General features: G+C 33.6%; 1 protein-coding gene across 1 annotated transcript in view; it reads right to left on the reverse strand.

Moving 5' to 3' along the window:
- LOC110376027 (complexin) overlaps positions 1-17,067 on the reverse strand; it is a 250,194-nt gene that overhangs the window by 77,305 nt on the left and 155,822 nt on the right. The window contains exon 3 of the mRNA XM_021334350.3: positions 2,808-2,891. Coding sequence (XP_021190025.1) covers positions 2,808-2,862 — 55 coding nt within the window. The 5' untranslated portion in view covers positions 2,863-2,891. The remainder of the gene's footprint in view (positions 1-2,807; positions 2,892-17,067) is intronic.

A 17,067-nucleotide genomic window follows, 5' to 3' on the forward strand; every position in this document is an offset into this window, starting at 1 on the left:
AATTCTAAGTTAGGCAGATTCATCAGTACTTATCATATTCATTTATTATCACCCACTACAGACAAAGTTCTATCCAATAAAGGCGTCTAAATAAAACACCCAAACATCCTCCAGCATAAACTACCAATAAAAACAAATAACAAGCCATCTATCTCGCAAAACCTTCTTCTAAAAAAATCTAACGAACATAAATTCTAACCCAAAACCTATGTCCTTTCAGATGGAGACAGATTCACCGATAAGGAAGCAGACTGGACAGCCAATCAGTAAAAAGCTATTCCATTCACCCATGCCGGAGAGCCCTAACGAACCAGCATTCACTTGGAACAACTCACAACGTACCCGGAAAGCGAAAAAACGAAAACAAATGCTCATACCCGATAACACGGAAAAAATCAAAAGGGCTTACGTCAAAGAGTGCGAGCAAGACGGGTATAGCCCCGACGTGCGAGGGGGAATGAGAAAGAAAGTCTTAATCAGCCTCTTTCATAATAAGGAGTATTGCATGGATTATACCAGCTGATTTACAATTACAATACATTGCGTATTCGTTTACGATGTTAGGTAAATGTGTGATCAGCAACGAGCAATGTACGTGGAACGCGGGTATTGGTAAACCAATAGTTTGAGAAGGGTCACAATAATTAATGGAATACCCAAAGCCATTGAGTTAATATGTATTATGTTACATAGTTTAAGTTAAGCGTGAGGTACTATATGTTTTGCAATATTACAGTACATAGACTGGTTATTCGATAGAATTCAATGTAGGTACCTACGTTTTGTTATTAAAATGTAATACATGTGTAAAGACTGAAAATTATGTTAAGACATTATCGTTATTGTCTCTCAAAATATTATGTTCTTTTTACTAATACTTGAGAGTGTTTATAACAGAAAATGTGTGCTGATGTATTTTGTTTACGACTAGTTAAATAATTCTTTTAACTGATGATCTACTACTATGTATTTCGTATTAGGTACTTGGTCTCTCATGCCTTCTCCAATTTGTATTCCGATTTCATTCATATCAATTAAACATACAATGACTATTTAAATAATTTAATGTCCAATGAAATGTGCTATAGTTGTAAGTAAACGAAATAACGAATATTAAAAAGAAGAAATAAACTAGGTAATAAAATAAACGTGCCATAAGGTATTAATTTACCGAGTGTAATAACTTCTATCGAATTTATTAGCTTAATGAAATATAAATAAATAATTTTATGATATAATTAGCTCCTTTATTTACACCCGTTTTAATGTTAATGGTTTTAATGGAATTTAATTATAGAACTCATACATATAATATACTTATATCCTTTACTTAAATCATGCATGGTGGCGTCACAGAATTTACTTCTAAACTGAACTTATCTATAGCTTATATTCGAAACGTGAGGAACATTATCTGTATGTAAAAAATAGTACTAATCTCGGAAACTACTGGTCCGATTTGAAATATTCTTTCAATGTTAGATAGCATGTTTATTGAAGAAGGCTATCGGTAATTTTTATCTTATACCTCCCCACTCAGAGACACTTAATGATTACTTAAGTCACTCCTTAGTGATGGAATGTCATACAAATCCTTCACTAAGGAATGGCTTAAGTAACCATTAAATGGCTTTGAGTGGGGAGGATAATCTTGCATTGTATTTCCGATAGGATGCGGGTGAAACCGCGGGACAACGGCTAGTGTTGTATCCAAAATTGGTATGGCTTACTTTCAGTAGAAGTAGATATAATAATCTGTCACGAAAGAGGACCGTTTGTGACTCGTCCGCGGGGAAATGTACTGTAAATGTTTGTTCCCCACGGGGACTTTGGGGGAGTCTCCCGTTCCCCGCATTAATGGTGGTAATTGTTGATTGACAGCGTTTGTGTAAATAAGCCGTGATAGGAGGCTGATTGTTGGCGTTACATAGCGACAGTGGTAAGTGATTAGTAGTACATACATTATCTGGATCTACCAGTATGAGCTTCATTCGCCTTATATGATTTTCTAGCCTGACTATTAGTTTTAGTGGATGCGAAACCATACATTAAGACAAAGCACTTAATTTGGCTTAGTTTTTCTTATAGGATATTTTATTGCTCAGTATTATTGCAAAATTATGAGGCATAACGATTTGTTAGTGCTGCCATCTATTAACTAAGTAGGGTATCTACTTAGAGCACACTCAGAAAATATGAAACATCTCTCTCAGCAGCTGAATTTCAATCATTATATTTGACTACAACACATGCTAAATCATCAAATCCTTCACAACTCCACAACCGCCTGTCTCAACAATACACAATCGGACAGTCAGCAACAAATCGCGTGAGCGAGCGATGAGCGCTAGAACTGCGAGCGCGACGGTACGTCACAACACGGCGCCTCGCTATTGGCTAAATAAGCGGCGGGCACGTAGCTGCGCTCGTTACGAGTTCAGCTCACCGGCGCGGACACACTTTTAAAGTTTTCTTAATCTTCTTTAATGGTGGATTGGAATTTTTAATGGGTTTTGATTATGGGTTCGGGGAGTTGATGTTTTATGGGGAATACTTTGAAAATTTAAAGTGTCAAAGAAGTGAAATTGGAAATCTGGTTCGGAATTATTATGTATACGAATTCAATGTTCTTGGATTTAAAAAACAATGGTAAATAAAATATACCTATAGCGTCTCATTTTCTATTCCTATACTTAATAACCAACCAGTCCTATTTTACCATGGATACCTATATTATGCTCGTTAAATTGCGTTCATATCCTGCTCTAGTAATCAAAGCACTTGTGTATTAATAAAAAAGAACTCACCTTTGACAGCACTCAATTTGTTGCCGACCATCTGCTTGGCTACGAAGGCCGCCATCTTGTCTGCTTACTGCGCTACTGCCTCAACTGAAACAATATAAACAAACACATTAATTTATTAATTACATGAACATTATGAAAATTTAAAAAAAAGTACCTATTGAGTATATTCGAGTGTAGTCAACTAATGGTTGGTTTCGGAGTACGTACTTTTGTCCGCGGCTAATCTTACCTCTAAAATGAATGAGATAAATACATATAGATGAGAGACGAGAGACGGAGAAAAATGAAAATGCTAACGCTAACATGTTTTATTATCATATAAACCTTTTACTTGAATCCGATTTTCTTCGTTGTTTTTTTTATGCAATTAAGGATATTTTTTTTCATAGCTCTATATGTCAATTACAATTTATTAGTGTGTAAGTATTTCAAAAATAAAAGTACGTAAATACACTACTTTATTATGAACGTAAAAGCTGGCGTTTTATCGAGAATTGGTTGATTAAATAGCAATCAATCGGGCGCTGGATTACGCTTTCAGCGCTCAAAGCGATTTATTGTTGCGACACAATTAAAACGTATAGATACTAGAGTTATATTTATTGGGTATTTCAATTTATGCGGATTTAAAGGCTTATGAGATAAGACCTGTCGCGGATTCAAATACCTGCCAATTTTAATTCAAAGTAAAGATTCAAACCGCATTGGATATCGCCGATATCGTATTACGGGTTTGATTTCAAAGTTCTGATTTAGGTACTATTTATTTCGTGCATAAAAAGCACAAGCATAAGGCAGAGCGGCAACTCCTGGCACAGGGGTTTTCACACTTAAAAGGAGAGGTCAACTCAATTTCAGTACTGTTGATATCAACTTTGTTATCGATTAAAATTCTTTTTTCATTTTTATTTTCAAAAAGCTCAATTTGGGTTGCGGGTCCCATATTTTATACAATTGTAAAGAACATCCAGATGTCAGTCAGAAGAATGGTTTTATTTCATTCTCAGACTGACACTACAAGCTTTAGAATATAATAAGTAACATATACCAACAAACACTGTTTGAAACTTTCATAATTCATTTGTTTTAAACCCCATTTCACTATCTAAGTAAGCATCACGAAGAGAAACCTTGTTTAACAAAAGAAAGTATATTTTAAACAAAAATGTTTTGTCGTATTTCAGTCGAGCGAAACTTTTTACTTTGATTGTAAATCTTAATGCTGAGCGGACCCACTTTAAAATTGTTCCGAGTTTTGTGCTCAAGGCACGTTATTTATTTTTTACGATGTATCTTTCAGTGTCTTGATATAAGTAATGATTTGGCAGCGATGAGAAATGTTTGAATTGACGGACGAATAATAAACATAGAAAAATATATTCTGGAAATGAAAATGCTATTTTATGTTTGCTAGAAAAATAGTTTAAATTCTGTTATGAGGGAGGGTTTGGCGATAAATATATGCAGAGGGAAGGGATGGTCAAAAAAACCATAGATGGATTGTGTGAAAGCCGATATGGCTTGAAGCTTTTGAGACGAGGGCAGATAGAAGAGAATGGAAGAAAAAAGCATGCTGTGCCGATCACAAATCAAATGGCAATAAGGGCAGAAGGATAATAATGATTTCCAAAAATTATGAAATCACATTCACACATCTGAATATGATATAACTACTTTAGCCTACAACCTTTTACCTTTAAACACCTGATAAACCCATTACTAGTCATTCAGCCCGACCTTTTCTTCTCAATCCACGAGGTATTACATCGGAATGAGGATCAGATATTAGAGAATAGTTGAAGTGAAACGATTCAGCTGTAAATCAGCTTTATGGCGTAACTTTATGATCTGAGATCGCCGGCGGAATCGCAATGCTTGGGGCGGTTCATTATGACCGGCTTTTCTCTAATTGCTGGCAAATATATGTTTCTTTTTGAACTTGTTAGAAGGAGCTTTTAAGTATCAATTTGGGATAAAAATCATCGATCATTCGATAATCCAGCGATAAGAGCAAGAAATCAGCAAGTTTTGACTGTCATTTTCAACATTAATAAATTGAATAAATTCCATAAAGGTATCAATCTTAAATTCTTCCAGTAAAACTTACTACAAGCTAGAACACTTCATGTGCAAATTAAATAAAAAAATACCCACACTTAACTAGAACTACACACAGATATTCTTAAAACACTATAAAAGGCAGCATCAGAACCGGTTAAAGCTGGTTACAACCGCTTTAATCCAGTTTTGAGTGGAATAAGAGATATAACAGTTATTAAGGGAGGCTAAGACTTGGCGTCGAGTCTCGGCTCTTACAGCACTGCACTGTGGGAGTTAATTTAATCAAGACGGTACTGCTCTAAGACTCGTGTTTATTTATGAATGTGGAGCTTAAGGAGATAGGACTACTAGCATACTAGGCATGTCTTAGGGGAATTGGTTTCGAGACTATAGGCGGTGGAATAAGTGTTAACGTAGAAAGGTTTAAGATGATTTACAGTTATTTGGCTATGGATAATGTTTTGGGAATTGATAGATGAGATGATTTTTCTAGAGGCCTAATACTTTTTAGAAAACCACCTAAGATACTTGATATTTCAATCCCATTCTGAAATATAGCCTCGCTGAGAAATCAGATTGAAAAAAAAAACTATAACAAAAAAAGACTAATAAAATAAATTAAAATCCTCCCTAGTTCTCAACGTTGTAAGATATTAAACTGTGCCATACAAAATAGAAGTAGTTCTTGTTTCTATTAAAGGAACAAAGTTTTAGTCCATTAGTGCAGTTGTCAAGTGCAGTCGCGACTGTCCGACTAGGCGGGATTGTAACCAATTTCAGTTAATACTATTTAATGGAGGATACTTGCTTCTTGTTAGTAGTAGTTTGATAAGGAGATAATTAAAATGTTTATAGTATTTTTAATGAAGTTATTTGAGGGATGATATTGTTAAATTTTATTTACAAGTAAATATGTAGGTACACACTATAGGTACCTCTACCTATACAAAAACTTCAAACTTCAAATATTTAAAATAAAAACATATTACAAAATAAAAATATAATACAAAATAAAAACATATTTAAAAGAATAAAGCATATTATAGTATGTATGTATTTAAAATTAAGTAGGTACCTATGCCAACCTCCCAAAATCATGAATATCTTTTAAAATCACTTACGATGTCCACTTAAGTAATTATGTGCCGACCCTGATTAAAATATTTCGCAAAAGTAAATACAAGACCTTGTCGCAAGGGTTGCCTACCTGTTATTAGGCTTATCCGGATTTACCCGGATTCTGAACCAAATTGAGAGCAAAATACTCTCTAAGCCGATTAAATTTCTATTGTCTTATTATTTAAAATTGCTACCTTTCTAAGACGCAATAAAATATAAGACATAATATTTTAAAAAAGAAGTCCTAAATATTTAAAGAAAAACCTCCTTTGAACGAAACTCATCACAGCGCCATCTCTTGTCGATACCGTAAACTAAGACGCAAGACAAGACTGTACGTAGTTACTACCGATTCCGTGGCGCTGTCGTCGACTTAAGACGCTGAATGTCGCCATGGCGACCAACGTTGGTGTACAAATGAATAGAGGTGGCAGTTTTATTTTATGAACATAAGATTTTGTGCATACGGAGATGCATAATAGAGTTAAATAGACTTTAAAAAGCGTAACACTAGTTTGACAAACTACGTACTCGTAACTATGAAAGAACTTATTGTTCTACAGTTTGTATGTAGATCCAACAATAGAGAGAACTTTGACGAGAGCGTAAAGCTCAAACGCACACATGCATACATTGTAGTTACTAAACAGTTTCTTTGTATGAATCGTGGGATGTAAACTTGGTATGCATTATTCTTGAGGTTTCAGTACAAATGTTAGTTTATTTTCAGGTTGTGTGGGTGGGAAAATAAAGGCTACCTACCTTCTTTACTTACGTAAGTAGGTACTTCAGGGTTTTTTTACTCCTGGCAAATAGCTTTCATAAATAAAAAGGTGTTTCCAAATTAATTTTAAATTGCATTGTAAAGGTGTTAAGTCAGAAATAATGCTTATCACAATTATTTATGCAAATCACCTGAGGGTATTTGACATCTAGTTGCGGTATATTAGGTACCTACAAAGTAAAGGTCAAATTAAAGAAAGTCACTTCTTGCTCAAAGAAAATCATGAATGATAGACAGTTACTTCTTGTTTTTTATCATTTGTAGAAGTAGTGTCAACTGTGTGAAGTACATAATATGGTCGAAGCCCAATGACGTCACGACTTGGAGCCCTAAAGAATCACTTAAAGCGTACCATCCGGGTCGTTAAAATGTCGTTAAGAGACGTTCGACACTTTTTGCTTTCAAATCGTTCGAATGCGGTCCACGTTCTGAATTTTATGTTATATGCCATATAGTTTTTGTGAACATTATTTTACTGTTGAAATTAATGTAGTTGAGCAATTTAATTATATACTGTAAGTATCAATGTCTAATTAAACCTATTTGTTTTACAAAAAATGGCGCCTTTAAAATGCCTTAAATCTTCTCCTAAAACTAATAAATACTGTCCTGTACTGTCCTGGTCCTGTCTTAGTTGTAAAAAAGGTGATAGGTTGTGTTGAAATATGCTTGGGAAACTGAAACTGCATCCCTTTTTTGTATTTTAATTAACAAAACAGTCAAAACTCGCGAGCTATCTGTTTAATACTGAGCTGAACATAAAAGCCAGGCATCAGTTTCAGCAATTACTTGGAGCAGTTAAACCGATCGTTAACTGAAAGAATTTAATACTCCGTTAACTACTGAACAAAAACAGCTGTTCTAGTTAATGTTTAATTTCAAATTTTATGAAGATTTTTCATACTTTTCTGTTTTTAATGCAATTTTCATTTTAGCTTTCAAAGCCTTTCAGTAATATATTATGTTCCAGACTTTTATTACTTTCAGAATAGCGGGCTGTTGTGTTTAATAAAACTCAAGTTTTTTCTGTGTTCTACTACTTAGGTTTTATTTTGCATTTTCAAGATGTTCTCTCTAAAAATAGCGTTCTTTTAAAAATGTTATTCTGAATAGAAAGTATGCAGAATCATAATGTTTTACTTAAATTAAAATCATTATGGGATTAAAAATAAAACTTTCGCGGCAATCTCAGATCTTAGATTCAACTAGATATGAAACACCGATTGCAGCTAGAATCACTGAACATAGGCCTTTTATCCCTTTTTTTGAGGAGCATAAATGCTAATACTTGAGTGTGAAATGAATTTCTTATTCATTAAGATATATAAACATGTAATTCATATTTTATCTCTCGTAACATGCCATTTTAGCCATAAAAACTTTATAAAAGCAGAGCATACATTCATAATATTATTATTAGGTCAGATTATGATCTGCGCAGATGTGCTAAAAGTAGTAAAGCCTGGATAAGCTAGACCTAACATAAAATATTTTATTTTCTCACGGTATGTATGTTGAAGATATCTCATTTTATATTTCGTGTTGCAGTGATGTATTACATTATTGTTGCAGATATAAAAATGAAGACTACACCTGCATACTAACATCGTTTAACCTAAACTAGTGAATGTTTTATTCTCTCCGTATATCTGTCAAATTCTTTTGAAGAGAACAACAAAACAAATATTTTTAGTCTGTTTACTTTAAAATATGCTAAAACTCAGGAAAAGACTGGCTTTATTCCAGCTTTACTTAGCTTATTCTAACATTATTAAAAAATGCAACACAAAAATGCATAGACCTAACAACGCCTAGAAAGGGCAATTTCCAATAAGACCACACTTTGAAAAAAGTCATACAATAAAACAACACAAACCCGTATATATCATACCTACATACCTATGTACAAAAGAGCTTTGTGTTGGAACAGCCTATAAAATTCCCTATACACACACACACAAATACAAACACACATACACACACACACACATATGCACAAAAACAAACGTATCTAGAGTAACGTCAGAGGAAATGGAATATTTTTTATCTACCACAGCTAGTCGCCTAAAACGGCCGGTCTGTTATTCCGAGGGTAGTTTTTAAGCGAATGACATTCCTGCAATATGGATTGTGGGCTTTTAGTGAACCGAACTGGAATTGATAACACGGTTATGAAAATATTAAATATTGCACTCTGTTCAGTTTGGTCAATGCTAATGTGGTGCTGTGGTCGGAATTTTAGTGATTTCAATTAAATGTTATCTTGTTTTAATAGCTACATTAATTAAGCTGGATTAGTAATGATTTAATTAAAATATTATGGTCATGCCACATGCCACTTCATTATATCTAAATAAGCATGATAAACACCCTCATCATCGGCATATTTACTGTTGGGTATCTAAAGGTTTCTTCCCAAAACGATATAACTTGATTAGGTAGGATTCCTAAAGTAATATGGCAAGTCCTGGTTTTCTCATAAGTCTTCTTTAACCTTAGTCAATGGCATGCTTACAAGATTCAAGATAGATGTGATTTCACAAAATCCTCATTTACATTTGCTTGTAAATTCGCCTTTTTTGACGGTTTTATCAGTTCGTCCGTCAAATGTTTGCGGGCCGCTAAATTATACATGAACATTCTAAACCGCACATCGGTCGCAAAAAATCCAACTGAACAAAAAACTGAATTAATAATAAAAAACCATGTTGTCGGTTTGTGACAGCATTTGTACGGAACCACCGCCTCCATACATTTTCATATATTTCACGAACGTTTGAAAACTGGGGCGCTTGCCAATTGTTTGGGCTGAAACTGTACTTTTTTCATTTAATTAATTCTGAATTTATGTATGTATAGATTTTAGGATACTGATATTTTGGTGAATGTGTGAAAAATATTTGTTCCATTTGTTTGATTATTTTAAAGTCCAGTACTTTCGAAGTTATTATAATAAGACATCTGCAGTCGTACCGATAATCTAGTTAGGATATTAGTTGCAATGCAAACAGTTTTAGTGTTTAAATAACTACTAAGGCTTCTATTATTTTGACACTTGTAATATGACCTTCGTCTAAGTTTTTCACAGTTATGGCAAATATAAAATATGGCTTGTTCAAAAGGTTTCCAAAATATTGACCACCACACCTGTCCCAAACCTAAACCTTAACGTAATTCGTCTCAAACCGGGCCAAAATAAAATCAAGAATATTGGGATTTTCGGTAACAGCACCAATAAAAGTAATGTACCATCAAATTTACTTTGTAAGGTCTGCGTAACAAAGAGTCACCACATTTGCATTTATATAGGAACCCGGTGACATCGGCCGAAGGAAAGTGTTGCTGCCTTAGAGGGGGGGGACAGGGGGGGTGGTACTTATGTAAACTGCCTCCAGGACAAGAAACACGTCGGATACATTGTCACAGTCGTAAGATTGGCTTGTATGTAGCTGTATGTTTGCACTCAATAAGAATGAAATGTAAATGGGTGAATGTTGATCAGAAAGTTGGCCTAAAGTTGTATGCTTTAGAAATGGCTTTATCACGACTTTCAAAGTATCAAAGTCACCCTAATATATTGAACTGTAAAAGAAATTAGCTCTCTTAGCCTGAGAGCCTTTCCATTTTCAGGAACATAATTCAGCCTATATGGTTTCCTTTTCATTGTACTCATTCAAAACCAAGTTAATAAAATGTTGAAGTTCCATTTAGTTAAAATATTACATTTTCCAGCAAATGACTGGACCTATTCCATGAAATCTATCTGTGTCCCAAATAAACCAAAAAAAACTGAAATAAATCCGTTCCTAGGATTTGAGTAATCCGTTTTCCAATTAAGCTTGAAACCTCTAAAATAATTAGATTTTTCTGTTCGGGATTCCAACTACATTTTCACAAAACATAGAAATAAAACCAGGCTTTACCTGTTGCAAAATTACAGTTAGAATTAAATGAAAGCAATTATAGGTATATATGTATTTGTACATGTAATTCAATATTTGGTAAACAAAAACATCTAAATTCGGTGCCCAGTTAAAGTACCTATACATGTAATTTCGGTATACATTTGTGCATGTTTCTATTTGGAAAATATTCATTCTCTTCTTTGAATTCATAAACTTTTGTATAACATTTGGTTTGATATTAAGAAGTGAAAAGAATTTGAAAAGAAATAAAAAATGCTAAGAAATGCAACAATGCAGAATTGCATGAAAACAAAAATATTGTATAACAGAAGGAATGGCAATAAGATTTTAATATAAAAACAAGCAGACTGAAAACGTGAGCTTTAATTTGCGGCAAACCATTCTCGTTTTAAATAATAGCCATTTTATTTCTGATGCATTCGAGTATAAATCGTATCAAAGAGTTTTTAATGTTTTATACATTGAGGTTACTCATCTGCGTTTGGCAACGTTTAAAAAACAATCAATCTTTGCCCACTTTTTGCTAGCTTCTTGCTTGGTTTAGTCCAAGGAGGACAATAAAACTAATTTAGTCCTCCGTGGTATAGGCACACTTCGTCTGGTTTCATCAGGTTGACCTATCAAACTTACTAATTACTACTTTAAGCAATTTAAGTAATTTTAACCCGCGTGCTATGCCTATTTAAGTTGAATAAAGAACTCACAAAGAAAGTAATTATCGATTCATCCAAAACAAACACATGGCTTATGAACACCGAATGGAACTCGCCCGTTAAATAATTTCCTAATTATGTAGTCATTTAAAACAAAGTTAAATCTAATTAATTATTAATCAGAATTGCCAAGTGGCAGTAATTTGCAAAGCCTCCAAAGTACTTTCGCTGATGCTTTTCTAATTTCTTTGACTTTTAAAATTTCCAAATGTCAATTAGATTTTAAGTATTTAAATTACTGAAAAACTTTGACAAAAGATTTTTAATTCTTCGTGAAAGGTCACACTGTACTTTTTAAAGACAAAGGGTTTTCTTTTAATAAAGTATTTAATGTTACATTGATGTTTAAGCTAAGAAACAATAGTGAGTAATTTATATAGGTAGTTTCTATGATATCATAGAATACTTAGTAGTTTCCGGCTGTTACTCTTTTATTGTCTTAAGTACTTTGTATTAGGTAGACAGCATTCATATCAAAGTATTCCGAACTTACTCCTTTTTTGAAGATTATGTGTTACCTGCAAAACAAAAGAAAGAAAAATTAGTCACACATTACAATAACAGATAATCTAAGACTTTCAAACGCTAAAACCAATACTCCCAACGCAAAGTCAACCTTAACACAAACATTATAAAGTTCAAAATCCATTCAGCTCAACCGTATAAAAAGTTTTGAGACAAAGTCTTCCTAATCCTTTGGAAATTCGTGAGGAATATTCAAGAGGGAGTGTAAAGTATACATATGTATCTAGAGGTGTTTATTACGTGACTCTATCAAGCAGTGACGTGAGGTCTACTAACAAATTGTTTGCACGTAGTAGAACACTTTGAGTTTGCAGTCGTATAGTCGTATCATCACGGCTGTTCCCTAAGGGGCTGGTGGGATGCTTTGTGGAAGAGGATAAATAGCCTTGAATGGTAGTTTTTATGTGCTTGGAAATTTATGTCAAGTGAGGTATATGTAAATAGGAATACATATAAACCTATGCCTATAATCATGCCTATTGTGTTAATTTGGCTTATGTACTTTTCAAAGAGACATGAAAACCATTTTTATTCGATTAAAACATTACACACGAAAGCTTAGTTCATAAGTTTTTAGGGTTCCGTAGCCAAAATGGCAAAAACGGAACCCTTATAGTTTCGTCATGTCCGTCTGTCCGTCTGTCCGTCTGTCCGTCTGTCCGTCTGTCACAGCCGATTTACTCGGAAACTATAAGTACTACAGTGATGAAATTTGATGGGAATATGTGTTGTATGAACCGCTACAAAAATATGACACTAAATAGTAAAAAAAAGAATTGGGGGTGGGGCCCCCCATACATGTAACTGAGGGATGAAATTTTTTTTTTCGATGTACATACCCGTGTGGGGTATCAATGGAAAGGTCTTTTAAAATGATATAAAGTTTTCTAAAAAACATTTTTCTTAAAGTGAACGGTTTTTGAGATATCAGCTCTCAAAGTCGTAAAAAGTATGTCCCCCCCCCTCTATTTTTATAACTACGGGGTATAAAATTCTAAAAAAAATAGAGGTGATGCATGCTAATTAACTCTTTCAACGATTTTTGGTTTGATCAAAGTATCTCTTATAGTTTTTGAGATAGGTTGATTTAACTGTAATTTACGGAACCCTTCGTGCACGAGTCCGACTCGCACTTGGCCGGTTTTTTAATTAATAAAATTTTAAATGTAACCTTAATTGTATAGAACCAAATTAAAATAATTTGAAATTCAGTCCGTTCTCAATACCCTCCTAATTAGTACCAAATTACATTGAAAAAAGAAAACTCCAGTTTTCTTAAAATAAAACGGAGAAAATCTTTTGAAAACTTCGCATGTTTAACTTGTCCCTATTATTATTTCATTAGTACATCCGTCCTGCTCACTCACATGCAATTTGCTGTAAAACAGAAAGAGATAACCAGATTTCTTCAGGAAAAATCAGAGATTGATTGTTCTTCCCTACCTGGCATGTGGATTGATGTCTTTTGAATATTTACATCGTTACTTTAGGCGTAATTCTTATTCACTTGCTGTTGTAATTTGAGTCTTATTCTCTTAGTGCTAAGGTGTGAATCAGGTTGTGTTGGAACATCATTTATCACTGTTTATCTCGCGTTGATTCGGTAGCTGATGCCGAATATATTCGGTGAACGATTTAGCTCACTCATTGTCCAAATGTTTCAACGATTGTTGATTTTGTGGTGAGAATTATGAGACCATTCTGAATCATTTTCTTTGTAAACTTTTTCGCTGAATAAGTAAAGAGTACCTATGACTGAAATGTAGGTACTTTAGTAGAAAGTTCATCGATTTTTATTAAACGGTTTTATTTAGCTTACCCTGTTTGTTTTATTATTTATTCTTTCTTGGGTCAAATTTAGTAATTCAAATTTAAGTACCTTGCTGTTGTCAGATTGATCTAAAATTTGGCACACACCTTTAATTCCGATGACAATACAATATACTAATATCAATAACATTGTAAATCCAAGATGGCCGCCGGTACAAAATGGCGGATTACATATTTTTTTTTTCTTTTGCTGTTAACACATTAGATTTTACTTAAGAATATGGAGTTTCTAAATCATGTCAAAGTAAGAAAGAAGAAACTTTGCCACGGGACATATGTAAGTACGTACCTTACTTTTATCTAATTCTACAAAATTGTGAACAAGTTAGACATACACTCATTTTCGTCATAATGATGTCAAAAACTTTTACATTCATACCCAACCGTAAAATTCATTTCCAACGAGTATAATTTCTATTCATCTCATGCCCTAAGAGAATTCCTTCCAAGTTAATTACTTATTTAATTATTGTTGCCAACAACTTATTTGTACTGGCAACATTCACAAATTCAGCTCCCTGAACAACAAGTGACGTCATAAATGGATAAAGACATAAAGGCGTTTATGGCAACACTGACCGTTTAGTGTTGTCGTGAGCCTTGTAAACTAATTTATGTTTACGTGAGACCAAATGTCTTTACAATTTACGTGTGACTTTGCCTTCTAGTTTCTGGGTTTTAACTTTAACGATTCTAAAGTAGTAACCAATAAAATACACCATTCAAATTATAGATCGAAAGATATTGTTTACATTATATTTATAACAACATAAGTCGCGATATTCGCAAAAATCTGCAAAATTCAAAAACTTAACAGCTCCATCTAGTATCAGAAACGTACAGCGGGAGTTTCAAGGAAGGGAGCGCCATCTATTGTTGAAATCAGTAAACGATAACTGCAGTTATCGGCAATAGAGGTCGCTAGTAGTGTTAGAAAATGAATGCCGGTCTCAATTTCTTGATTTTTATGGTAATGCAAAGTATACTGTATGTTAACTAGTTTAACATGTTATTTAAGTTAATATTTTGATAAATTAATTATTATAATGAGTTATAAGTGAGTCAATTACTGTACTTTTACTCATAGGTAAGGCAAAATAAGATAAAATGGGACAATTTACTTCGGCAAAGCCTTTTAAAGCCCTTTTGTCAGCTGTTACTGCATCGTTTGTTTTGTTTTCTGGCAAATTTTCCGCCTTAGACAAGTGACGTACTTAAGTTAACTAAAAAGAACGTCTTGCGATCTTTCGATGGCTGTAGAAAATGGATATCACCATAGTTAAAAATAGACATCATGGGAAGAATGTATCTCCATGTTCATATACAAACATGCCTCCGAATACATTTCTACAAAACACAAAAGATCATGCAAATCTTATCGGACCCTCAAAACAAACGAAAGTTAGAATCCACCTCCATTTTGAACCAAATTCCGTTAATATCTCCAACTAACCTCAAGTAGTTAACGCACGTAATACAGTAGTACATAACAAACATAACATTACAGTTAACTGGTAGTTTAATTTCTTGTAATGGTTTAATTTGCATAATATATGTTGCAGCTGCATTGTACTGCGATAGTTACTGCAGTTATGTACGTGAATTTAGTCATAACTACGTGCTGTTTAACTTGAAAGACATAATCAAACTGTGTTTCTTATTGTTTATGGAAATGATCTTTGAATATAATTATTAGTATTGTGAGATATAATGTTTTAGTAAGGTCTCATCTCTGGCTATCATCATCTGCCTAATCCTCCCCAAGTATGTTTGGGGTCGGCTTCCAGCGTAACAAATCAAGAGAAACAAAACCAATAATTTAAAAAAATATGAGTGTCATAGTTAGGTTAAGCTGGGTAGCTTAGTACCAGTGTCTTACTTGGACCTATATTTTTTAAAAATTATTGCCTTTGTTTCTCTTGATTGCAGTTATTGAGTATCTAAGCATTATAAGAAAGAATATGACCAGATTACATTGCTGTAAGATTTAAAGCTTTAATAATGAAATCGTTTAATTATTTACGTCAAGGTATAATCAGATCACATTGTTTTGATCTGATTATCATCAATCATGGCTTAAAAAAATAAGCTGAAGTGTTACCGGAAATTATCCTATAATTTATTATGATTATTCGGTGATATACCTATAAGTAACTTGAGAACTCAATAAAACAAAAATCAACCAAATAACTCATTAAAATTGTGTTAAACATGTTTCACAGCTAACGGGTACGATTCCTGGAAAACGCACAAAACGTTTTAAACAACTGTTCCCTGAAATGAAAATGGGCGTTATTTCAGTTTTTCCTTTTTCAAGGCTGTGAAGAGATTGAATTCTTATGAAACTCGAACCTTGACGAAAAGATGAGAGGTACAATAATCATTATAAGGAAATATTGAAAACGCTCGTTGAGGTGAAAAATGAGACAGATCGCAAGATTAGTTTACTTTTAATGAAAGAAAGTAAATTAGGTAATATTTAAAAGTAACGATTTTTAGGACGTAATGATTTTTTTAAATAAGTTTGTATGTTTTCTATGTTTCTAAGTATATCTTGGACATCAATGGCTAATAAAAAGGCGAAGGAAAACATCTTGTGGTAACCTGGACTATATAGTCTGAAATCACCAACCCGCATTGAACAGGCGTGGTGATTAATGCTCAATCCTTCTCCATGTGAGAGAAGGCCTGTGACCAGCAGTGGGACGATAAAAAGGCTGTAACGGATAACGGAATGACGGAAAAAAGCGGGTTAGAAAAGCATTATAACAATATGACGAAATTACTATGAACTCGAAAACTTTGCTGTAGAGGATGCACAAACCGACATCTTAACATGTCACTTTGGTTATATAAAGGATGTTTCCACGAGATGCCATCAAGAAGCTGTTAACCAAATAAGATGCACTTCCGCTGATCATTACGAATAATTTATGTTTTTTATGTTCAAACTGTGACGATAAATTGCACCTAAACATTACTTTGGGAACATTTTCTTGTACATTTTGAGCGTTATTTTTATTAGAGTCGTTTTGTAGATGGGCCGTTGTTTCGCCGAATAGACTGACAATCTGTCACTTCATAATTGTCTTTTAAAAGAATAGTATACTTCGAAGCTTTGGGAACTTCTAAGTATTTCGTAGAAAAGGGTGTTTCTTAAATTGTTGTTTTTGGAGAGGAATAAAAAGAGTTTTGGGTGGTTTTCTTTGCCTAAATAACGTTATATTGGTTCTTAAAGTATCGGTCATAGCTTACTTATATTTCTTGTGTTATATATCTTGGAAAACTGGTGTTCTATATAG

Source organism: Helicoverpa armigera, chromosome 21, assembly GCF_030705265.1.
Source record: "Helicoverpa armigera isolate CAAS_96S chromosome 21, ASM3070526v1, whole genome shotgun sequence".
Classification (NCBI taxonomy): domain Eukaryota; kingdom Metazoa; phylum Arthropoda; class Insecta; order Lepidoptera; family Noctuidae; genus Helicoverpa; species Helicoverpa armigera.